This window comes from Lissotriton vulgaris, chromosome 8 (genome assembly GCF_964263255.1).
Source record: "Lissotriton vulgaris chromosome 8, aLisVul1.2, whole genome shotgun sequence".
NCBI classification, from domain to species: domain Eukaryota; kingdom Metazoa; phylum Chordata; class Amphibia; order Caudata; family Salamandridae; genus Lissotriton; species Lissotriton vulgaris.
This window is the reverse complement of record NC_141696.1, coordinates 189,470,754-189,497,140: the sequence shown is the minus strand read 5'-3', so window position 1 is coordinate 189,497,140 and position 26,387 is coordinate 189,470,754. Positions and strand designations below refer to the sequence as shown.

General features: G+C 45.5%; 1 protein-coding gene across 1 annotated transcript in view; it reads left to right on the top strand.

Annotated features, from left to right (window-relative positions):
* The window catches only part of LOC147696851 (disks large homolog 2-like), a 734,055-nt gene that overhangs the window by 666,180 nt on the left and 41,488 nt on the right, over window positions 1-26,387 (top strand). The window contains exon 10 of the mRNA XM_086933917.1: window positions 26,151-26,242. Coding sequence (XP_086790043.1) covers window positions 26,151-26,242 — 92 coding nt within the window. The remainder of the gene's footprint in view (window positions 1-26,150; window positions 26,243-26,387) is intronic.

Below are 26,387 nucleotides of genomic sequence, written 5' to 3'. Positions count from 1 at the left end.
CAATGAGAGTGAGCTGCTACTCCAGACTTCTGCTTTGGTACCCTTGTAGTCCTGGCCCCTTGATATACCTCCATAAAAATATTGTTGTCCAGAGGTTTTCATTTTTGGCTTGTGTTTTTGTTTCATTAGAGAAGTATGTAGCCTTACGGCTAGATCTGTCGACCTCGAAGCTGGGGAAACGGGTTCGAGTCTCAGCAGGGACGCTCAACATCCTTTGATTCTGGGCAAATAACTTAATCTCCCTGTGCCTAACAAAAATGAATATGTCCATCTGTAACAAAACTGGTGCTCATGTAAAGCGCTGATACCTGATATCTTCGGGTCGAGTTTGAGCTATATAAAACTCCCCCAAAAAAATTATAATTTTGCTTGGGTAGACATTGTTAATCCGGGCTGCATTTTTCTGGACGACATTCTTAAAAAAGGCGGATGTGTTGCAGTGATGATGTAATATTTCAGGAAACATGAGACCCGTATACTTCATTTTGGTGTGAAAACATAGGTTTTAGGGGTCAGATAGTCTTAAAGAGACAGAAAATAACACCTCAGAGCAACTCTTATGGCGGGTCTATAATGATAATATAGTATTTTTTTTGTTTCAGGTTTTCCGTTGATTTAGATTCGTAAACATGAGCGAAGCAGGTGGTAGCAGAGTATCTTTACCTCCTGACAGAGTGTTGCTATCTACAGAATCTGAGGACTCCTTCAACAAAGAAAAATTTGTTGTATACCAAACTAATCCAAAGGAAAAGCTAACATCAACTGTGGCTGACAGAAGAGAGTCTGAGATGCTGCAGAAATACGGCAAGACAAAGTTCACAAAATATTTTATAATTGTAAAAACAAGTGCTAGAAGTTGTATATAATAGAAAAAACCTGGAAAAAATTGTTAAAGAATATCAGAAACCAGTCAATTACAGCAAGAATCCAATCTTCTGAGAAAGCAACAACAACCAAACCCAGTGCCTGTCCACTTAGAAGATCGATAGCTACCCCTCGTCCACCTCCAACAACTGACCACAAAGCCGAGGATCTTCAGTGTGTTATCTGTGGTTTAGCCAGAACAAGGGCCAAAAGGATTGATGAAAGAACAAAGTACAGAGTATGAGCGTCTCAAAGGGCAAACCTGTTTTTATCTGTAGCTAGTGTCTTCTAAGATGAAGTTTTTAGCCGAGTAGCTGATCTAAACAGTGAGGTGAATGTACTTGCAGCGGATTAGTATGCCTGTCCAAACTTCATGCATGCATACATTTGAAAATGTGAATGTACAGTGAGCTCCCAGCCGCAACGTAACCACCAGCCTTCAGTTAAGTTTGCACTCTTTCAAAAAGCAAATGAAGTTTTAAAGCCACTCTTGAGTGCTGGCTATGGGTTCAAACTCAGTAAAATCAGAGAAATAATCGTCACCGTTGATGAAACTGTATTGATCCATAATAATGAGTTTAAGATTTTCTGGAGAGAATATAAAATGACAGTAATTGTTTTTGTCAGTTTAACAAAAAGAATGAGCCACTTACGGTGTTCTGAGCTGATTTGACTCCTGAATTTCTTGCTGCCAAAATAAGAACACAAGATGCAGTAAAATCAGCAGGAACCATATAAAGAAATGTCTTGGAGGATTTAGAATTTGGACTTAATGGCACATTTTGTGATGCCCCAGAGCTCTGCAAATCATGGGAGTCTACAAATATACCTGATATACATTTTGTACATCATTGTTAAATATCAGCAAATCAAAACTGTTACTAACTAAAGTTCATGAGTTCAGAACAGAATTAGACAACATTGATGATGGGGTTGGAAGTATAAGGGAAGAAGTGGAAGACAGTCCCATGAACCGACAGGGTTATGCTGTAGAAATGTACTGTATTTTCCAAATCATGTTTTGTGGATTATATCACAGCAAAAAGAAAACTCCGCTATACATGATGACTGCCCTCGCAATCTTTGACAAATGTAAAAGTAGAGAGCTAATCACTTCAATGAATAGGACTGGTGTATCAACAAATTATAATGACATAGTACGGAGCAGGAACTTGTTAACAGCTCATGCTGTAAAATCTCGGGAATCCGACAACACACCACTTCCAAGTCACTTTATCAGGAAATGATTTACAATTGCTGCTCTTGATCATTTTAATTTTGAAGACAGCTCTGTCTGGAAAATCCAGCACACATGATACTAACCTGGTGATTTTTCAAAACAGTACCAATGAAGTAGCTGCTGGTAAACAAGCTGTGTTAGCTGTAGGCATCAACAAATGAAGCTGCAAACTTATAACCCAACTGTTGTGCCAACGTATGCAAAATCACTACAAGCCATCAACATGTCCAGAAAGTTTCAAAGTGGCTGAGGGTATGGATCTTCTTCTACCTGATGCTGCGGCCTACAAAGCGGATTTAACAGAATGTATCATATTGTTTATTCGGCTCAGACTGAGGGATAAAGAAATGACAGTTCCTCCGTGGGCTGGAATTAATGTTCTGATCTCCCAGAAATATGTCCCACTGAAGAAGGTTGGGATTTTACCAGTAATACCATCTCCAGTCACAAACTACACAACAGCCCTCAAAATTTTTAAAAGTGTGCATGCGCAGCTTGAAGACCAACCTATCCTGCCAATTTTCTGCAATGAAGGTGTTTTCCATATTGTTGCTTAAATTTTTATGAGCAATCCGGTAGAATTTGATGATAGTTATCCAATGATGGGCATTTCCCACATGACAAAAGTTAGGCTGTGAAGTGCATGAAGTAATCTCAGTTTTTGTATCATAGACGATGCACTTGTTGAGGATGAAAACTTTAGAAACAAAACTGTCCAGTCAGTATTGAGCGGAACTCATTATGTTTGTACGTTACGAGGTATGCTCATTGTATCTGAGGCTGCAGAAGTTGTAATGCTTTCTAGAACACAAATGCCGAATTAGGTTTTGCATATCTTATCTCAGATGAGAACATTCAAAAGACATAATGCAAAGCCAGGCAATGTTCAATAGACTCAGTTCAAAATCTGAAAATCAAGTTCGTAGAGTTTGTCAAAGAATGTGAAGAAAATCAGAGCTTTGCAAGTACTGGAGAAATGTTTTTCACATGATAGCTCCAGTGAAAAACATGCTACATGCTAATCGGGAAGGTGATTGGGAGCTGCATGTGAAGACTGTGCAGTCACTGATTACTGTGTTTCGTGAATTCAATTGCATAAACTACCTGAGATATGGGTCCTGCTATTTGGAAAGAGTGAAGAAGCTAGAGGTGGAAAAACCATGCCGCTACAGAAAATGAATCCAAAGACATTTTGTGGTGAAAGATAGAGCGGAAAGGTTCAATGCTGTGGCTCCAGACATGAAACTGGAACAAACGATCTAGAAATCACAGAAAAGCTCCAAGGGAATTGTTGGTCAGACACATAAAAGTGAATATGTTTCTCAATGGCAGCTAGTTTACCATGAAGTCGTTTCTATTTGCAATGTTTTCAGAAAGATGACAAACTCAAAATTAAAGGACCATCGTGAAACTGTTCCACAACAGAAACTTGTGGGAAAGCGAGGGGAATGTTTTAATAAACATGTTCACAGCTTTCTTCATTTCATGTAGGAGCAAGGAAACCCCTTTGAAATGGCTGAGCCTGTGTGACTACACAACTTTGTGACCAAGCAATATGTAGATAATATTATAAAGACAAATCTCCTCGATGTCCTGGAACATGGATCGAAACTATACGCACAAATGAAGCAGGAGAGATTTGCATTGAAAGATAAAAAGCTGTTTGACATACTCACTAAAGCTAAACTCTCATGCTTTAATTGCCATTGTAAGAGTTTGTCCAACCACCCACTACAAAACAGGTTACAAAAAAACAACTTTTGCAAGCACATAGAGAGATGGATGTAGCAAAAGAAAGGGATGGATCTATCAAGGATATTCTGTCACATGATCTTCTTCCAACAAACGCATTATTTGATGAAGATGCTGTAAAAAAACGAGTGAAGCACAAACTCGTACAAAAGCCCGAAAAAAACCTTTCACCTGAAGAATTTCAGTACGAAAAGGTGTTTTCATTGAAGACACCTATGTTGGGTACTATATGTCACAATTGCGAATGGTCAAGTTTTCATCCATGCAAAACTTCAAAGAGGTTGTTCAGACTGTTCTACAGATATCAAAGTCAGTTTGCACCTTCCAAGAAGTGCACTTTATCTTTAATAGTTATCTTGAACAATCCGTCAAAGAATGTAAGAGAATCAGATGAACGTCTACAGGTGGAACAATTGACCTTGCCTGCATCAAAAATTGGACACCTATACCTGTGCAACTTTATACATTTTGGTCTACACCATCAAACAAGATAAACTTGGAGATGTTAGTTCGCCAAAACATTGCTGATGCTTCAGTGAACACTGAATTTCCAATTATTGCAAGTGGAATGATCGTCAATGACGAGTTGGTGCCTGCAGAGATATATTCAAAAGGTACGAGTCATATTGTTCAAGAACTTAACAGCAAATTGGAGGAAGATGACCTTTGTGTTGTGCCACATGTTGAGTGGGCTGTTTGAAGTGGTTCCAATCAAGTCATTGAACTGTCAAATGATACAGATGTTATTATTGTGCTATTTAAATGTGTTGCAATGTTCATAGGTCAAAGGATTGTCAGAGTTATGGATACGTTATGGAACACGCAACAAAAGACACTTAATCCCGCTATATATTTTGTACAAGAAAATTGACCCAGAAACGAACAGTGTTCTTATCAAGGCACATATTCTTACGGGTGATGACACATTGAGCAATATTGGAACAAAGATTGGAGCTTTAACTGCTGAACCTGGGAAGTTTCTAAAAGAATTTGCTGAGCAAGAATAAGAATGTGACTTTAAAGACGTAGAAAAATGCCTTGTGCGTGTGTGGAAAACAAGTTCAGACTGTCACACACTTGAAGATCTTTGGTACAGTGAGTTCAAGAACTGAGTCCTGCTAAGTGACCTATCACCATTGTCACATTCTGTGTGTGGACACATTATAAGAGCGTTCTATTTGATCTGAAGATGTATGTTTGGATCATGCATATGTGGAGAAAGATCAGTGTAGATATGGTTGGGAAGATATTGATGGGGTGCTAAAACCTAAAAAATTTCTAATGCCTCTACTCATAGAACTTACACGTACATGTACTTGCAAAACCTGTGCTACAAAAAGATGACTGTGTCGATATGCTTTTCTGAAATGTCCAACCTTCTGAAAATGTACCATGAGTGATCGCCGGAACAAATAAATAAAGTGAACTATGAAAATGTGTCTAAAACAGGAGCGATAAAAAATATTTTGTTTTCATATTCAGATCATAAACATGTTTGGTGTATAATAAAAGGATTAAAAGCATTATTATTTGTTCCATTTATTTATATGTCTCTTCCTCCTCTATTATATCTGCCATTTTGGAAAATGGCAGAAGGGTTGCTCTGAGGAGTTATTTTCTGACTCTATAAGACTAGTTGACCCCCAAAACCTATGTTTTGACACCAGAATGAACTATGTAAGTCTCATGGTTCCTGAAATATTACTTCATCACTGCAATACATCCACCATTTTTTTGAAGTGTCATCCAGAAAAATTTGGCCGGTATCAGTGATCTCTTCCCAAGCTAAATGACTTCTCAAATGATCCAAAAACACAAATCAAAACTGAAAATTTCTGGACAACATTTTTTATGCAGGTATATCAGGGGGGCGGGATTATTGGTACTGTCCTTGTTATCCTGGTGCTCAAGGGTCATCAATATATCAGCTGCAACAGAAAATAAACAGGACTCATTAAACCTTATTTACTGTCTTTACTTTTCATGCCTTTCTGTTCCTTGATCTCTCAACATGTAACTGAAGGCTGTTATAAGAGTTAGTAGACCAAAAACAGGAAACCCTGCTCAAGAGAACGAAGGTGAGATTGAAACTGGTTCAAGGAATACACTCTCCCTATATCAATGCTAATAACAAAAAGGAGTATCTCTTGCCTCTACAAAATGTTATCCTTTCCTGCTCAGATACCCTGTCTCATATTTTCAAAGAAAAAAAAATCTTTTTCTTATGTTAGAACCCACCCACTCTAGTAGTGCCATGTTTCATCATCGATTAAACAAAGAAATGGTTCAGTTGGGTAAGACACATTACTTTGACAATGCTATTTAATGCAATTAATGTTCAATGCTCTCTGATACACATATATGATGAGAAATAAATGCTCAAGCAATATAAGAATAAAGTTCATGTGACCAAAAGGGTATTTCATGTGATTTTATATCAGAATTCATTCCTGTTTCGTCTGAAATGATTCATTCAATGATAACATTTGATTCATAATAAGACCGCCAAAAACAAGTGCAATTAAGTGACATTTGGTGAAAGGTGCTCAGTCTGTGGAACAATGTACAGTGGTATGTAATATTACATATATACAGATATATATACACAAGAATTTCATTGGCCAGAAGCTAGTTCACATCCAAGGAGTCCTAGTGTTTCTAAAGGGATCCTGGAGGTTCAGGACCTATGACAAGCGTCGACGTTTCGACCCTGTGGCGCCCCAATCGGTGGTCGCGGCAGATCTTTTTCAAGACAGGTGTGGAAAGGATAATGTTGACAGTCTGAAAAATACAAGGGGCTGTGTGTCAGAGAGGTTGAGAAGGTGCACAGGAAGTTGCACCTAGAGCAATAGGGTGAGTTACATGTACTCACATGTGGTTCAGAAGGAAGAATCTCAGTCTGAAATGGTGCCGCACAAAGGCTGATTGTTTCTGTGGGGGGGTGGGATCATGGCTTCAGTACAACGCACAGTTAGTTGCAATACAGAAGTGCCCAAGGCTACAGTACTCAGTGTATTGCTATATGGAATCATTGTGGCGGTGTCCGTGATGTACTAGACTAAGCGGACGTGAGGGCCTTCAATAGGGAGTGCCTAGTTAAAGTAATCCTGACGAGGAGTGAGGGTGACGACTGCTCCCGAATTGGATAGCTGTGTATTTAACGCGGGTGCCATATCGCAATCCTTTCTCATTAATTAAAATAAAGTCGCCTGTGAGGTCGCGAAACTAAGAACAACGGTGAGTGGCCTCATGTGGTTAGGAAACCCGTTAGAAAAAGGGGCTACAGTAACCGCGTTCCCGTACTGAGAGAGCCCACTTGTGATGGAATAGTAGGATTGCAACTGCCACCCCAGATTAGGTGGAAGTAGCCGTTCAGGTATTAAGAACTGCAGCATCTCTTACCCGTATCGTTTGAATCAGTGGGACGATCATCGGAGAAGGAGGTGCTCTGTCCCTCCTCTCTGCTGCATTACTCAAGGGCTGCCTGCTCGTCAGACCGAGGCGGTTAAAGGCAGTTCCTGGGTCTCGTGTACGTCAGGCGCGTACGTTGCTAGGTAATGGCGTTGGATCCTGACTGTACCACGCTGCGCGCGTGGTAGCATGGAAAGGACTAGAATGTTTGTATCATAATTACAAGCGTGGCCGCGGGCCAGTAGTATTATAAATACTGTAAATTCTACATCGATGTATTAAAATATGCACATATTCATTGTGTAAGTTCTAAAAAACTAATAAATCAGCTAAACATATGGTGCAACGCTCTTAAACCAATAATGGTAAATTAACAATGGCTAGCCAAACTGCACACAGTGAGTCATATGACTAAAGCTTAGTGAGTAAACAATGTTGAATTGAAGAGACAAAGAGTTCATGACACATATGGTGGACACCGATATTCAGCATGATTTGGACACAGTGCACAGTGTTAAGTTGAATACTTATTGTGTCAGAATGAAAGACGGATATACATATAACAATCAATGGGCTACATGACAAGGAGCCTGCGCCTTTAGCAGTGGATTCCCAAGACAAGTGCTTTTAAACAGAAATATGAAGCAATTGGGAACAGTGTATATAACAATTCCCAGCGCCTAGTAATGGATAGTGGCATGCAGTGATCTTATAGCAAACCCATTTTTTTTGTTTGTTTTTGTTTTATCTCTTCATGCTCAATCAGGCCAGCGGATACCGAGTTAAGAAGGTGTATCCACTTGCATTCTTTCCTGTTTAAGGCAGATGCCATTGAGCCACCCCTTGGGTTGGCATTGATTTTTTCCAACACTCTCCAGCGTATGCTCTCTGGACAGTGATTAAGGTTAGTGAAATGATCCACTAGTGGCGCTCCCTGAACTTTACATCGGATCTTGCTCATATGTTGCAGAACTCTTGTTTTCACCTTTTGTGTGGTCTGCCCAACATACGGTATGTTGCAGGGACATAGAATAATGTAGATTACATTGATAGTGTTGCAGTTCCTCAATGAAGTCAGATTGTATGTCTTGTTTTTATGAGTGAGAGATGGTCCCTCTATGCTCAGTGGACATACTTTGCATGTACCGCATTTGAAATGGCCTACAATTGGTGGAAGCCCCAGTTGGTCTCGGTGGTTTGGTCGTTTTGGTGGGTCAAGGAACGCCTTCACAACACTGTCTTTCACATTGCGTCCTCTTTTAAAAGCAAACAAAGGGCTCTCTTCCATATTCAGTTCAGGAGCCACCAAGTTCCAATATTTCATCACGATTTTCTTTGTTATGTTGCTTTTTGAGTGGAAGGTGGTGACACATACCATGTTGGTGGTTGCTGGTTTCTTATCCTTGGGGTTTAGGAGTTGTTCTCTAGGGCAGTACCAAGCCCTCTTCTTTGCACGTTTAAGAAGGCCCAGGGGATAGCCACGTTCACGTAGGCATTTGGTCAGTGTCTCACTCTCTTTGAAGAAATCGTCCCTTTTTGTGCAATTTCTCGTCATTCGCAAATATTGTCCATAACATAAGTTGTCTCGCAGTTTGCGAGGGTGGTGCGAATCATATTTTAGCAACGTATTTCTTTTTGTCGGCTTCCTGTAGAGGTCACAATAAATCAAGCCATTCTTCACTTGAAATGTGAGATCCCGGAAGGCAATGTTGCTCCGATCATAGGTGATGGTAAACTGGATGTCGATGCATCTCTTGTTCAGCCATTCAAAGAACTTCTGTAGGTTGGATTCCGCTCCTGACCAGATCATGATGACATCGTCAATATATCTTTCCAAGATCGCTATTGAGTCGATGTAGGGATTTTCATCTGTATGAAAGTATTCCTCCTCGTAGTTGTCCATATACAGATTCGCCAGACTGGGTGCATAGGTCGCACCCATAGCGACTCCCTTGCACTGGAAATAGAATTGTTGCTTAAAGATGAAATAGTTCTTCTTCATTGTGATCTCAAGGAGATTGATCAGGAAAGTTGTTGGTATCCAGTGGGGCGCTGGGCGTTTATCAAGCATGGCACGGATGACTTCTATGACCTTACTTTGTGGTATGGAGGTGTAAAGCGAAGAGACGTCCAGTGTTACCATGAATTGTGAGATTTTGTCGTATGGTTGATTTTCTAGCAGCTTTATGATGTGCATTGAGTCACGGACGTATGGCTTAGTCTGTGGTACCATTGGCTGAAGGAAATAGTCTATGAATTTATTTACAGGTTCCAGAACTGAATCGCAGCCGGATATGATTGGTCTACCGGGCGGGCTTACCAAGCTCTTATGCACTTTAGGTATCATGTATATGGTTAGAATGCGTGGTTCCTTGTTAATCAGGAATTCTTTTTCGGGTGGGCTAAGGAATCCTTTTTTGACACCATCCTCCGCAAGTATCTCGATGAGTGTCTTAATGCTTGATGTGGGATCCCTCGGGGTAGGTTGGTAACTTTCTCTGACCCCCAACTGATTTTGAATTTCAGTGACGTAGTCCACGGTGTTTTTTAACACTACCGCTCCGCCCTTGTCAGCTGCCTTAACAATAATGGAGCTGTTCTTACTTAGTTCCTTCAGTGCCATCTTTTCTTCTTTGGAAACGTGTTTGATGTACTGTTTCTCTTCCAGGGATGCCATCACCTCCTACATCACGACCTGCTCGAATGCCAGTATGCGTTGGCTCATACAGTATGATCCAGGCGTAAATGAAGAGGGTGGTTTGAATGGTGTTGCTGCCAGCTTGGATGTGTGTTCATTTTTGCCAAAGTAATATCTTAATCTTATTTTCCGCAAAAACTTCTGTAGCTCTAGCTTTGTAGTAAATGAGTCTGGTCTGCTTGTAGGAACGAAGGAGAGTCCTTTACTCAAGACATTTCTTTCTGCTGTGGTTATTTCATGGTCTGATAGATTAATGATGGGATCCATAAGATCCAAGTTGATTTGAGCTTGTTGAGCAGGGTTGGACACTTTTCAGATGCAGGAGTGATCTGGTTCAGTGTGATTGAGGCTGCATTGTTCCCCTCTACTTCCAATGGTATTATTGTCAGCATAGTAGGTAAAGTTGTGACTGTGTTGTTCATTTCTGTTCCAGCCGTTGTCGGTGCCATCAATGCCAATGCTTCAGTTCCTGCCGCCTCTTTGGTAGGGAGTGACTCACGTACTGCCTCTGCTACAGTCACGTTTGTAGCTTGAGTTACCAACGGTATGTTTGTTTCCGTGTAGAGATCTCGCTGTGCCCCTCCGGCTGGTAAAACCTCACACGTGAGTTCCCTCTCGTGGCTCCTCTTCCTCTGTTCCATCTTTTCCGAGGAGCCCAACCTGGTTCGGCACTTCCACCCCGGTTGGGTTGGCTGTAGCCCTGGTCTAAAAAATGTTGCTGTTGTGGTGCTTGGAGAAACTCTCTGATAGTTGAGGGCCCTTCTTGTTCGGACTCTGAACCGCTACCAGCTGAGGAGTCAGAGAAGGTGTTGAAACGTCTTGGTCCCTGTCTGCTCCTGTTGGTAAAAAACCTTTGCTGGTAGTATTCGTCAGCTAGGTATGGGTAGGTGTGTTTTTTATCGTAGTCTCAAATATCCTTTGCAAGTTTATCCAATTTTCCATTCAGGGTCACTGTGTTGAATTCAGCGAGTGTTTTTTCAGCCCGTTCTAGGGCTTCTTTTGCATTTGTTAGTGCACCGTCCTCCAAAATTTCCTTTTTCAGGTCGGCTATTTCTTGTGTCAGTTTCATGACGTATTCTATTGCCGTCTCCACCCCTAGCACCATCCAGTGCCTAGAGCAGTTATTAGCCACAAAACTGAAGCCTTCCCTGAATTTAGGCACATCAATAAATATTGCAGGCTCGTTTCTAACTTGCAAGCCTTTTGGTATTATGTTTGATGAAAGGTATTTGGTTAGCACATGCCCATGTAGGCGAGACCTGAATAATTTATTTTCTAGTCTTTCTATTTTAAGACGTTTTTCGTTTAGTGTAGCATCTACTGAGGTGCGGTCTGCACCTAGGAGGAAATTTGAGTCTCCCTGCTCTTGTATCAGTCTAGCGATGTAGTCTTCGCTATAAGAGATTGTCTCTTTGTCTGACATATTAAGCGTAAACTAACATTCAACTTGTAGCTAATTACATAAAAGAAAACAAATTCTGTGAAGGAAAAACCCTCGCAGGTCAGCATCTGCAATATTATAGTTAAAGAAAAGGGGCAACCCTGTGTCCCTCAGAACCTGGGTAGTTAATGATTAAACAAAGAAATGGTTCTGTTGGGTAACACACATTACTTTGACAATGCTATTTAATGCAATCAAGGTTCAATGCTCTCTGATACACATATATGATGAGAAATTAATGCTCAAGCAATATAAGAATAAAGTTCCTGTGACCAAAAGGTTATTTCATGTGATTTTATATCAGAATTCATTCATGTTTCGTCTGAATTGATTCATTCAATGATAACATTTGATTCATAATAAGACTGTCACAAACAAGTGCAATTAAGTGACATTTGGTGAAAGGTGCTCAGTCCATGGAACAATGTACAGTGGTATGGAATATAACATACATACAGATATATACAAGAATTTCATTGGCCAAAAGCTAGTTCACATCCATTGAGTCCTAGTGTTTCTAAAGGGATCCTGGAGGTTCTGGACCTATGACAAGCGTCGATGTTTCGACCCTGTGGCGCCCCAATCCGTGGTCGCGGAGGGTCTTTTTCAAGACAGGTGTGGAAAAGATAATGTTGACAGTCTGAAAAATACAAGGGGCTGTGTGTCAGAGAGGTTGAGAAGGTGCACAGGAAGTTGCACCTAGAGCAATAGGGTGAGTTACATGTACTCACATGTGGTTCAGAAGGAAGAATCTCAGTCTCAAATGGTGCCGCACAAAGGCTGGTTGTATCTGTGGGAGGGAGGGATCACGGCTTCAGTACAACGCACAGTTAGTTGTAATACAGAAGTGCCCAAGGCTACAGTGCTCAGTGTATTGCTATATGGAATCATTGTGGCAGTGTCCGTGATGTACTAGACTAAGCGGACGTGAGGGCCTTCAATAGGGAGTGCCGAGTTAAAGTAATCCTGACGAGGAGTGAGGGTGACTACTGCTCCCGAATTGGATAGCTGTGTATTTAACGCAGGTGCCATATCGCAATCCTTCGATCTAATAAGCCTTTAACTCATCCTGATGTTTCATCATCGGGTCTCATACTGGGCCCCAAAAACCAGGATGGGCTTCATCATATACCAGGGAGCACTTTGACTATTACCGTGATTGAGGTACCTAGTGTAAAGTTTCCCTTTATTAGTGGTTTGTTTTTGAATATTTTAAAAACATTTTAATGGAAGGTAAGGATATTATGCTCCTGTGACCCTAATTCTCTGTCAACATGTTACAGCCTCTATGCTCAGGCCTCTTAGGTCCAGTGCTTTTGTCAGGAGGTCAGTATTTCATTGCCCCAGCAACACACTCATTCAATTAGAGTGAAGCATGCAAAGCTAACCTGCATGCAAGGTGAGTTAATTGCTCATCATGGCTCCTTAATTGAGAATTATACCCAACCACATGGGGATTGTGAAGCATGTCTCTATTGTCACGTCGTTGTCAAGGGTAACATGCCTCTTTGTTACCTAATCAGTATGCACGCACTCTCCCAACTTGTCTTGATTAGGAAAGGATAACATTTTGTATAGGCAAGGGATACCCCTTTTTGTTGTGTGACTATTAAACTAGACCAAGGAATTAACTAAGGAAAAAGGGATAAACCTTGTGATGTCATCAGAGGTCAACCAGCGTGTGATATCAGTATCACTACCTCTGGCATTCTGGCACATTGACATCCTTGCTTGTATGAAACAGCCTTGCCATTTCTGTTATTACTAACCTCAGGCATTCATCATTCACTAGGACTACGTTTTGTGTTTCTTGAATTTTAATTGGTGTTTGGTCTTTGCTTTCTGAGTCAGATTGCAACACTTTTAAAGGAACTTGTATTGGGCCTTGAGGAATCTGAGAAAAATTTCTCATAACCATATCTCTATTTCTAATGAAGAGTACTAACAAACCTAAAGCCAGCCAGCTGCAGAAATAAATTATCACCACTCCTCTTGTCTCACTTTAGTCCAGATTCCATCGCTGAGATGGTAAACATTTCATGTTGTCTTTTTTTGTTTGTTTTTTATGTCCTCATTCGCCAACAATCGCACTTCACTCTGCACCCAAGTTGTCTATTCCATACTCAGCAAAGCTGGGAGAAAGTAGGCAATTGGAGATGGAGGCCCGCTCACAGGTGCCAGAAACCTACTTGGGTGCTAATGAAGAACCAGCTGAGATAACTCTTCTGCAAAGCTTCAAGAGCTGGGGGACCCTCGCTGTGGAGTTGGAGATAAACTGCATGGCCCGAAGAGTATTGAGGTAGCATATTCACAGGACTCGGAAGGGACAAAAAAAAATGAAAAAATCACACACTTCCTGAAGTCCAATCTAAGTTGCAACAAGTCCCAAAATGCCTACTTCTTCTTTCTACAAGTTCTAGCAAGGTCAAGCTTAGAGACCACCCCAGCTGAGGACAGCCAATCTGAGAATGTTGTCTTTTGTTTATTCAATAAGACAGTCATATAAGAGGGAGTATTCTTTAATTTAGTGCCTCACTCTTAATAGCTTTTGACATTGTAATAGATGTCAAAAATATGGAGCATTAGACAAATTAAAAAATATATAAAGTCCTGGCATGCATATCCACTTTCTGCAAGTACACAAACAATGTATACATTTAAATCCAGCCTTATATCTTGCATAGTATTCCACAGTTCATGTCTATGCACAGTATTCCACAGTTCACAACTAAACAACCATGATATGCTTGTTGGCCTGCTGCTAGGTCTCAAGCATTCTAACCACATTTCTGGGCAGTTATATTTTTTTATTTCAGAGTTATTGTTATAGGGTGATGGTCCTCAAAGAATGTTTTACAACAAAGGCTAATACTTAGAACTTGTACAGCACGATAAATACATTGGGGCCTATTCACTAAGGTATATTTACACAATAGTAAATCATAGGGCTCCATTACGATGTCGGGCGGATCGCCACCGCCATGGTGGCGGTGGCGATCCGCCCGGCAGAAATGCCCGCCCGCCACCCTTTTCCCCCCCGCCACATTACAATGGCGGGGGGACTGCAATGAAGGGAAAAACCGCCCGCCACTTTTCCGCCCCGGTCGCATTGCGGCCGGGGCGGAAAATTAATAATATGGTGGCGGTGTCTATGAGACACCGCCAGCCATATTACAATGGCATCAGTGCAATGCCTTTCCGCGGCGGCAATGCCGCCACGGAAAGGCAGGCGGTGTTCACTCTGGGGGCCCCCTGTGGGCCCCCGGAGTGAAGGCCGAAGGGGGGTGGCACACGGGGGGTACCTGTGGTACCCCCCTACATTTACATAATTAAAGCGGCAGGCACCGCGCGGTGCCTGCCGCTTTGATTATGTAAATGATGCAAAGCATGTTTAGTATTGTGGCGGGCGGAGCACAGAGCTCCGCCCGCCACAATGCTATGAATACAGGATGTGCCCGCCACTGTGGCGGGCACATCCTAATGGTGCGTGCGGGACCCCTGCCCTTAGGGCGGCCGGTCCCGAATTCCGATAGGATGGCGGGCCGGCAAAGCCCACCCGCCATCCTAATGGGGCCCTAAATGTGCACATTTACTCTTACACATTGTAGCAAGTGTACTGCTTTTGGCTTTTGGCCACTACAAGTGTGAATTTCCTACAGAGTGTAGTCTAACATGCCAAGATTTACAGGGCTTAAGTTACTACTTGTAACTTTTTTTCACACATAAGCGGAGTTCTCTGCCACTGGGGTGGATATCTTTCTATAGCAAAGAAGAGGGAACATTTAAAAAGTTTATTACGTATAAAAAAACTTACTAAAACCATTTTAATGGTAAATATTAATATAAATAAATGTTGTCTGTTTATTTCAAATGTAGAGCAAAATGGAAATATTCAATACCAGGATATTTATTTAATTTTAAAAAGTTATTTCCTTAGGTTATTTTTAAAACAATCCTACGTAAGGCAAAATGTTTACGTTTATGTTTAAGTTTATATTTATGTATTCAAAATGACAAACAGTTATGTACAGAATTTTTAAAAATATTACATTTGTTTCTAATTTTAAAGCAGGTTATTAAAATATGTAATCATAAAACACTTTATATATGTATATATTTTATAACATAAAATTAAATATATATAATGTGTATTTAGGTAAATACATATTTATATATGTTCCTTTTTTTGTTGTAACTTTAGAAGTGCAGTTTGCGAATAGCAAAGGGCTAACTCTTTTGTGGGTGTGCGCCTTTCTCCCCAAAGCCTTCTTAACCCTCCCTATACCCTCCCTTACCCCCCTAAATTCTCCCCTGACCCACCCACATTTACTATTAATTAGTAATCTTACATTTGTGAGGAACTCCTTATAGAAAAGTTAAGAGAGGTGGAGATCTCCACCCGTAGGTTTGTCAACTGTATCTTGTAGTAAGTAAATGGTATGACTGTTGTGCCAGATGTGGTTGTGATGCTGTCTCATTTTTGCATATGGTATGGCAGTGCCCAAGACTGAATTCTTTTAGGGACTCCATACTAGAGAGATTGTGCAGAGTTACCAGATGGATGCTACCCCAGTCTATTAATGAGATACTGTTGGGTTTACCTCCCTGTCCTAAAGGTAAGAAGCTTACATGTAGATTTCTCCAAATTGGGCTTGTGCTGGCCAAGAGACGGATAGCGATCCACTGGGTGGGCTCCCAACCCCCCAAGGTGGAAAGTTGTCCCAAAGATTTGAGGGAATGGGCAACAGCGGAATGGATCTGAGTGAAGAGGGGCAGGAGGGATGTAAAGTTGGAAGAGGATGCTAGGACCTGGTATGCTTTTATGTTGGAGGTCCCCTTGGAGATTGCCACTGATACACAGCGATCGGAGGCCACACAGGTAGTCCACACTGAGGATGACTCAGAGGAGCAACGTACGAATGCTCCCATAAAAAACGTAGAGTAATCACTCAGTTGTATAGAGCGATGGGGTGAAGTGACCTATGGCATGATCGGAGATTCTTTATATGTGTGACCAGGGGGAGGAGGGTGGGATTGTTTAAGATATTTTGTTTGTTGTGATTTGTTTATTGAGAAATTTAAACTGGCTATATGCATTGTACAGAGTGGAGATGCAGTTGCTTACGATTAGTGTGCGCTCCGAGTTTAAGAGGTATTATTCCTTCATGTATATTTTTTCCATTCCACTCTTGGCTACATGTCAAAAATGTTTGTAGTACATTTATTGTTATTTTATACGAATGATCTGAAGTGACTTTCTGAAGCCAGAAGGTTTGAACCCTCAATAAATATAAACAAGTGTTACAAAAAAAAAGTAAATGGTATGACTGTAATACTTCTTTACTTACTACAAAATGTTGTTTGTGAATCAGGCTCTATAATTAGCTACCAACAGGAAAACAGCCACCTTTTAAGTTCTGTGATTTGTTTTTCAAGCAAGACAGGGTTCTGGTCCAGTCTCCTGCAGAATAAACCAAGTTAATACTATTGTTGTCCCCACTGAGATCTGAAAATGACATTCTTCTAGTGATCCCTATAATCAAAGGACAGAGTAAAGGTGGAAGGTCTTTTTAATATCTTGCACACAAGCATTTGAGCAACCATCCTTTAGATGTTGCCCCAGACATGATATATGGACACTCAAATCTGAAATAAAAACATGGTTGTCTACCTAAGAGGTCTCAACCATGACCAGCAACACTTTGAGATGTTCTCTACCAGGCTAGCACTAGTACGACCGTAGGGGCCTTGGTGCACTTAACAAAAGAAATTCAATTCATTACTATAGCTTAATTTAATGTGGATCAAATCAGAGAACTGATGCTGTCACAGTTTCATCGTCCGCTAGATAACACTGAATATACCTACAACAGTCTTCCATCATGGATCTTTATATATAGGAGACATTTAGAGATGGACATCAGCCCTCTTTTTTTTTCAGAACTGCATTTATTGAAAGTTTAGGCATAGCATATGTACAGTTCTCCACAGTCAGGGGGCACTGTCAACGGCAAACATGTAGCAGGATGTATATATAGCCTAAACTCCTGAATCACCCCCCTCCCAATCCCCAGTACCCTGCTAACTACCCCAAAAGACAACCCCCCCCCGCTACCCACCCCTTATCCCACCCTAACCCAGTGCACGTGTTCACTTCCCGCCATAGTATACAGGTAAAGCACAGTAGGCATCAGATACCCTCCAAGGCCCCAAGGTCCCCATCTGTAGGTTGTACATCATCTAAATCAACTGGGGGCTCCAAGGTCAACCCCCGGTAATCCGCCCACCTCTTCCAGATCTTGTAATGTTTCCGGGGGCATCCCCTGGCCTCAAACACAGGCATTTCAAGCCCCATAAGAAAGTCTAAGCCTGCTTTCCAGGCGCTAAGTGGGGGAGCACGGTCGCTCTTCCAGGCTCTCGCCAGATCCCGTTTGGCCACAACCAGGCCCAGCAACAGGAGGTGACGCTTGTAAATGTTTCCACCTACATTTTCTAGGACATGAAGGAGACCCAGCCTGGGTGTACGAGGAAGGTCCCACCCCAGTACCTCTGACAGACAATTCCACACCCCATTGCAGAATCGGGTCAGACCCACACAGGACCATACCGTATGTAGCAGCGTGCCTTTTTCAGTCCCACAGCGCAAGCATTCCGGGGTGGCAATGAGGCCCGCCCTCCACAGTCTCTCCCTAGTGTAGTAGGCCCTATGTAGGTATTTAAACTGTATGAACCGGAGTCGCACAGCTATGGCAGCCCCACGGGGGGACTCAAGGGCCTCCCTCCAGTCATCCTCATCCAAAGGGCCAATATCCGTCTCCCAGGAGGCCTTCAACGACAGAAGAGAAGAGGAGCAGTGAGTGACTAGCGTTTGGTATATTTTGGAGACTTTCTTATCCCCCAAGTCTCCGATGAAGAGCTTGGCCTCAACAGGGCTAAATTCGGGAAGTTGGTCCAGCCCCACCAGACTCGGTGCAAGTGCATGACGGAATTGTAGGTATTTGAAGAATTGGGTCTTGGACATGCTGAATTCGGAGCTGAGGTCCTGAAAGGATTTGAGGGTAGTCCCTGCGAGAACATGGCCAAGCGAGGAAATCCCAATGGCGTCCCAGCCACCAAACCCAGACAACGAAGACAGTGCGGGAAGCTGTCCGTTATTCCACAGTGGGGTTTCCGCTGTCAGCCTACCAGCCCATGCGGCGCAGCGCCTGTCTCCAGATCACAAAGACTACCTGAGTGACCCGCTGCAATTTCTTCCGCCGCCTGGCCGAGTACAATAGCGTATGTAGCGTGGCATCGCCCATCAAGAAGTGTTCCAGTGCGTATGCCGGGTCGCTGTGATCGCCGCACCACCACTCATTCAGAACCAACAGATGGGAGGCCTGATAGTAGGACAGGAGGTCAGAAGTAGCCAGACCTCCACAGTACGTGGATAGGAAGCAAGTCCGCAGCGCCACCCTAGAAGCGCCACCGGCCCACATAAAGCGGCCCAGTACTGAATTCACGCGACCGAACCACTGTGGGTCAATTCTATACTGATGGTTCTGCAATTGGTAGAGGAGCCGCGGGAGGGCGGCCATCTTGAAGATTGCAGACCTGCCATAGATGTTAAGGGGCATGCAAGACCAGGTTTTGATGTCCGATTGGACTCTGTCCCACACCAGCAGCACATTGCGCTCCCATGCAATTGCGGCAGATTCAGACAGGAAGACTCCCAAGTATTTTAAACCACCGACCGCCACCTGTAGTGCCGAAGCCCAGGGGTACGTCTCCAACTCTCCACCCAGCACCCACAGGGTCGATTTGCGCGGGTTGAGGAAGAGTCCCGACACTTCGCCAAAGACACGCATTATTTCCAATATTCGAGGGCCGGAGCGGTGAAGGTCGGTCATAAAGAAAAGGACATCGTCCGCATAGAGCGCGATTCTGTCCGAGAGTTCCGCCCCCATACAAAGCCACGATACTGTGCATCGATGCGCACCCACACGGCCAATGGTTCCATGGCCAGTGCGAAGAGATAAGGGGATAGGGGGCAACCCTGTCGGGTCCCCCTGGCAATTGGGAACTTCTCTGAAATCGCCCCGGAGATACGTACCGAAGCGGTGATGTCCGTGTACAGCAGCCTAACATATGAGATGAACACCGGGCCCAGGTTGAGACACGGCAAGAGGGCGAAGAGGTAAGTCCAGCTGACCGAATCGAATGCCCTGTCAATGTCTGCCAGCAATAGTGCTGCCCGATCTCCAGTCGCCCCCACAGCGTCCACCGCCGCCTGTGCTCGCCTAATGTTGTGTCGCGTCGCCCGATGCGGCATGAAGCCCGCCTGATCCGGGTGGACCAGGTCTGTGACATATGGGAGAAGACGGTTTGCCAGCGCCTTGGCCAGTAATTTGGCTTCAAAGTTGAGCAAGGATATGGGACGATATGATTCATGTCGATCAGGGGGCCTACCCGGCTTCTGGAAAACCACAATTTCCGCCTGACGCCAGTCAGACGGCAAGCTACCACGCTCCCGCGCTACTTCCAACGCTCGCCTATAGTGCGGCCCAAGCTGCAGGTGGAATTTCTTGTAGAATTCGCTGGGGAACCCACTCGGCAATTGGGAACTTCTCTGAAATCGCCCCGGAGATACGTACCGAAGCGGTGATGTCCGTGTACAGCAGCCTAACATATGAGATGAACACCGGGCCCAGGTTGAGACACGGCAAGAGGGCGAAGAGGTAAGTCCAGCTGACCGAATCGAACGCCCTGTCAATGTCTGCCAGCAATAGTGCTGCCCGATCTCCAGTCGCCCCCACAGCGTCCACCGCCGCCTGTGCTCGCCTAATGTTGTGTTGCGTCGCCCGATGCAGCATGAAGCCCGCCTGATCCGGGTGGACCAGGTCTGTGACATATGGGGGAAGACGGTTTTGCCAGCGCCTTGGCCAGTAATTTGGCTTCAAAGTTGAGCAAGGATATGGGACGATAAGATTTATGTCGATCGGGGGGCCTACCCGGCTTCTGGAAAACCACAATTTCCGCCTGACGCCAGTCAGACGGCAAGCTACCACGCTCCCGCGCTACTTCCAACGCTCGCCTATAGTGCGGCCCAAGCTGCAGGTGGAATTTCTTGTAGAATTCGCTGGGGAACTCACTCGGTCCCGGCGCTTTACCCACGTTGAGTTGGCCCAGCGCATCCCCCAGTTCCTCCGCCGTCAAGGGGAGGTCCAAGGCTTTCCTGGCCTCATCTGATATCGCGCGGGAGGGAAGGTCAGCAATGAACTTATCAATAGCATCCGGTGGGAGACTGTCCCGGGGAGCATACTGCTCCGCATAGTAGTTGGCAAAGCTTGCCGCAAGTGTCGCAGCGTCCGTTATGGCGATTCCCTCCCCGTCGGTGAGGCCCGGTAAAGTGATCGGTTGCAGCGTTTGCTGACACAGCCTATGGAGCATGGTGCAGGACTTATCGCCCCACTGGTACACCCTGCTCCGCGTGGCCAGCCACGCTTGTCTAGCCTCGTCCAGTAGGACCGAGGCATGGGATTGCTGCGCTTGCAGGAGCAGCCGTAGCGCCATTTCGTCCCCTTCCCCCCGACACCGTCTCTCCAACACCTCCACTCGCTCTGCGGCTGCGACAATGGCCTCCCGTCGAGTACGACGGGCAGCAGCACGCCAAGCAATGTCAATGCTTCTCAGAGTGGGCTTCATGGCCTCCCAGACCGTCACTCCATCAACCCCCTCCGCTAGATTCTCCTGCCAATAGTGGGCAATCGCGCTGCGCATATGCTGTGTGTAGTCTGCCTGCTGGAGATGCCACGAGGACATCCGCTACCGAAATGGCCGGCGCGTCTTGCGCAATTCAATCTGTATCGCGACAGGGGAGTGGTCAGACAGCCCCCGGGGCTGAATTGCAGCCCGTTTCACCCTGTCGAGGAAGGCCCCCGGTACAAACACACAGTCCAGTCGTGAGAAGGAACCATGTACAGCAGACACATACGTGTACTCACGCGTCCCGGTGCAAGTGTCTCCAGGCATCCACCCAGCCCAACCCATCGATCATCGCCTTCAGCCGTGTAGGGGAGGATGCCACCGCGACCCCCTGCGACCTCTGCCGGTCCAGGCACGCATCCACAACATCGTTCCAGTCACCACCTATCACGGCCAAGGAGTCTGGGATCTCGGCCCACAGTTCAAACAGTCTCTCTCCCAAGGACCATTGTAGAGGGGGGGGGGGCATACACACTGCCAAACACCACTGGCTCCGCACCAATCATGCCTTTCACAAATACATACCGACCCTGGGGATCAAGCCAATGACGTTCGTGGGTATACGACAGCCTACTGTGGATAAGAATGGCCACCCCTCTTGAGCCCCTGGAGAACCCTGCATGAAATACTTGGTGGAAACCAAATCGCTGTAAACTCAGTGCCTTCGTACCCAGCATATGCGTTTCTTGGAGTAGCATCACATCGGCTGAGTCTCTTTTACCCCAGCGCAAACTGCCCCACGCTTGATTTTGTCCAACATCCCCCTGACATTCCAACTCAATATTCGCATAGAGTCACCAGCAAGTTCCTGCCCTGAGATGTCAACCATTGTCCCGATGGAAAAGTCTCTGAGGCCCCCAGGACCCGGCCCCGGCACCCAATACCATATACTTCAATGCAGCAGAAATCACGTGCACCCCCTTCAAAACACCCACTACCCCCCCGTTACCACCCACCAACCCTGCCCCCCCAACAGCCCAACTCCAATTCCCCACTCCCCACCCCATACCTCATGAAACACTGAAGTACCTGTTGCGGCATGGGGAGCTTCAGGCCCAAAACAGAGCGCCCAAAGCCCACCATACCAATGGATCCCAACTACTCCCCCCAAGTAACAGAACCTTCCCCCAGGGCCACCCCCCAACCGTGGGAGGATTAGGCCGCCCTACAGGTTAGTACCCCGAACCCCATCGTACCACAATGTTCGGGCCACAGGAAGAACTAGACAGTCAGATGCCTCCCGGATTATGTCCCTTGAGCCATACCAAGGTCCAGATCGCACTGCACCAGCCGCCGTCCGCTCTACCACTGGAGCCTCCACACCAGGCCCTCCGTAGAGTCCACCAGTGGACAGGGGTTAAGCAATGAAGGCTGAACTCACACCGTGCTCAGTTCTCTTTCCCCGATTGGTCAGTGTCGGGTTGCGTCCCATCCAGAAGGCCATCACGGGACAGGGAGCGTCGTCGTGAACGGGATTTCCGATGTCGTTTGCCCTTGCCGGCGGAGTCGCCCCTCTCCTGCGACGATCCACGCGATGGTCCAGAGCCCAGCCCCGGCTGGGCGTTTGGTCGGATCCTGACCGACTCATCCGTCCACCTGAACACTTCTTCCGGGGAATCAAAAAAGTGGGTTTTGGATTTGAAGACAACGCGAAGGCGGGCCAGATACAGCAGTGAATAGTGGATCTTTAGGCCACGCAGTTTGGCCTTCGCCGCCAGGAAGGAATGGCGCTGCTGTTGTACCTGCTTGGTATAGTCCGGGAAGATCATAATCTTGTGATTGTCAAACAGCAGAGTCTCTTTGGCCCTCGCTTCCCGGAGTATAGTGTCCCTGTCGTGGAAGTTCAGGATTTTAGCTATGACCGGCCGAGGCCGTTCTCCCACCGGCGGTTTCTGCGTTAAGGCTCTATGTGCGCGCTCCACTACGAAGCAGCGCAACAAGATGTCCGGGGGAAGCCAGCTCTCCAGCCACCCCGTCAGGAAGGCATCCATGGGCCCCTTCTCGCAATCCTCTGGAAAGCCCACGAAGCGTAGGTGATTCCTTTGCGCTCGCCCCTCCGCGTCCTCCACACGAAGAGCCAGCCCTTTCTGGATCTTGTCCATCTCCGCCACTTTCTGTTTCAGGGCACCGACGTCTCCCTCCACTCCTGTAATCCTGGTCTCGGTCTCCGCAATGCGAGCGACTGCGTTACGGAGATCCTGGCGGAACAGCATGACATCAGCTCCCACCGCGCCAATTTTAGCATCTAGCATGTCCCTTGATTGTGTGATGGCCGCCATCAAGGCCGCGTTATCTGGTCCAGTGCTCTGGCCACCTCCAGCAGCCCCCGATCCCCCGCTGGGTCCAGTGAATTTGTCAATCGGCCCCTGCTTGGCGGAGCCAGTGCCACCCCCACCTCTGGTCATGATCAGGGTAGTTCAAGCGGGCTGTTCCGTACCCTCAGACTGACAGAATGTCTCTTATCATTTAGGAAACAATTAAAGACACTACTCTTCCCTAAACCAGAATAATCAGTAATCAATGCGGTCACCGTACCCCTCAGCACCAAACCTCAGCGCCGTGATATCCTACCTAGGATGATTGTTAGCGCTTTATAAATAAATTAAATACAAATACAAATACAAATACCCGTGGCAGACCCGCCACTTACTGCCACGCAACGCTAAAGACCACCCGGGGTGATGCCTAGGCCGGGAGGCCCGCAGGGTGCTTCGCCGCACTAGTCCGCCACCTCAAAATACGTCAACTGCTCCGGCTTCCAGCGAGCAACTGCCACGAATGTTACTCGGGGCCACCGCAAAGCCCCCGATCACAGGGCCTCAGGCAGGGCACCCCCACCCGATAGGAAGTGCTGCAGCGGACCCGCTCCTCACCTTCATGGAGCCACTGTCTCTCGGGCCCCGGCTCACCGGCCACCACCGTCCTCTCCGGTCCAGACACCCGCCTACAGCCGCGGGTCAGGATGGGCACAGCCGAGCACTCGGAACCAGGGTGATCAGGCGACCCTGTTTCTCTGGGCCACACCAGCCCCCAGTCCGGGCCCAGCGCAGGATAAGCTCCAAAGCTCCGCAAACCGCTCCGCGGGCAGACCCAGGAGAGCGGCGCCCCCAAAGATGGCGCGAGCACCACACCGCTCCTAATCCGCTGGTCTCTCCGCGGCCAGGGGCCACACTGCAGGGGCCCACACACGCAGGCAATCGGGCAGAACGTGCCCCCTCCACCGCCGACGGTCCGGCTCCAGCCCCGACTCAGCCACAGCCCCCGGCCGCCCAGGGGGACCCGATCGGTCCCAAGGCCCGTGTAGCTCTCCACCAACGCCGCCCTCTTGCAGCTCCCAGCGGCGTCGGTGACCTTCCAGGCGGCAGGAGACGTCGCCGCCCTCTCTCCGGCAGCCAGAAACAAACCGTCCCCGGGCACACGGGGCCCGCCGGCGAGCAAGCCGGCCGGCGCTCAAGGCCGTCCGTCGGGATAAGCGCCAAATCGAGGCCCCGGCTCTCCACGCGGCAGGTAGGCCCGGGGGTGTCGCCGCCAATAATGCCACTAGCCAGGGACCAGGGACCTCAAACGCGGCACCGGAGGGTGCCCCCTGTCCCCAACAGCCGCCGCTGTCGCACAGTAGCCAATAGTGGGTTCGGGGTCAGGATAAATGCCAGGATTAATTACGGGCCGGCGGGAGCTCTAGAAAGCCACGTCCACCATTGTTGCCCTCGAAGCCACGCCCCAACATCAGCCCTCTTTTAACAAAACACCATCAAGATAGATATAATCATCATTGTATTGCCAAGATCTGAGTTGTAACATTAGTTCTTGGGTAGAGAACTGTGTAGAATATACTCCACTAGTTTTAGCCATTTGAAAATGATTGCACAATTTAATTCAGAAGAAACATCTAATCCCTCAAAAACCCACATGCAATTTATAGTGAAGTCCTGAACAAAAAATTGCCTCTGTTGAAAAACATTTCATATAACTTTAGGCATACATTTTGAGTGGGTAAGTTCAACATTTGCTTACCTGTATTCAAAACATAAATGTTTTAATATGAGAAGTGCATTAGTCTGATAAACCCCATAATCTTTATAATCAAAAGTTGAGGGTGCTTATCACTCAGGTTCCTAGCCTGCAGTTCTGGCTTTATTGATCAGCTCTTTGTTTGATCTATTGTTCCTATTATATGTAATGTAAGTCATTCTAGAGTGAGAACCTTCAACCATTGGCTTGACCAAAGTCAATCATAACCTTGATCAGCCGGAGGAGTGTACCTCTTTCACCTTGTGCTGTTGGCTGTTTGATGTATCATTCCCGTTCTTAGAACATGGCTTCTTTGCAATGCACGAGGGACTATTTTATATCTAAAAAGTATACTGCATTTTCACACTTTCTGCCACATTCAATTCCTTATCTCATAGATGTATAATATACACAAAGCTGTCCTTTTTATTATTTCACTGTAGGATACAATAGATCACTGTTTGGCAACACAAACAAATTACTAGAATTGCCTAAGGTTAATTATTTTTAATGATTTCTATTTGAGGAAAGCCAGTATGATGTCCCTGGCAACCAGAGTCCGCTGTCGGCTGCTGATAAGATTCAAAGTGCGCTGAAAAAGGCTGACCAATTGGCTTTGCTCATGTTAGGAATGACCTTTTGACTACTCTTTCCATGAAGTCTCTGATTGGTCCCTTCACAAATTTTTTATAATAAATCAAATATATTTGTATTCAAAGTCAATAAGGGAAAAAAATGTATGCTGGTTTATGTGGAATTAGTTTGTTATATTTTTGCAAATACCTTTGACAGGGCATTTTATGTTGTGTTTAGTTTTCCCTATGCAGCACTTTTTGCACATACAAAATATAAATTAATTTTCCAAGCAGTAACATCACTATAAACGTACACCCCACTCCTATAACAGCACATTGTATTTTTTCCTTGGTGAAATTATTGTTTTATGGAACACCAGGCGCTATGCTAATGCTAACTTCATATTTTCATAGGGAAATGAGTAAACGCCTGACAGAGGAACAAGCCAAGAAAACTTTTGATCGAGCAATCAAATTAGAACAAGAGTTTGGAGAGTTCTTTACAGGTAATCTATGTCCATTTAAAACATGTATGATAATTTAAAACGTATGTGATTCAAGATCTCATCAGTGATGTCACTGACCATGTAATGACTGATGTAGAGAAATATGTCTAACTAAAACATCCCTGTAACCTTTGTTGTCATCAGT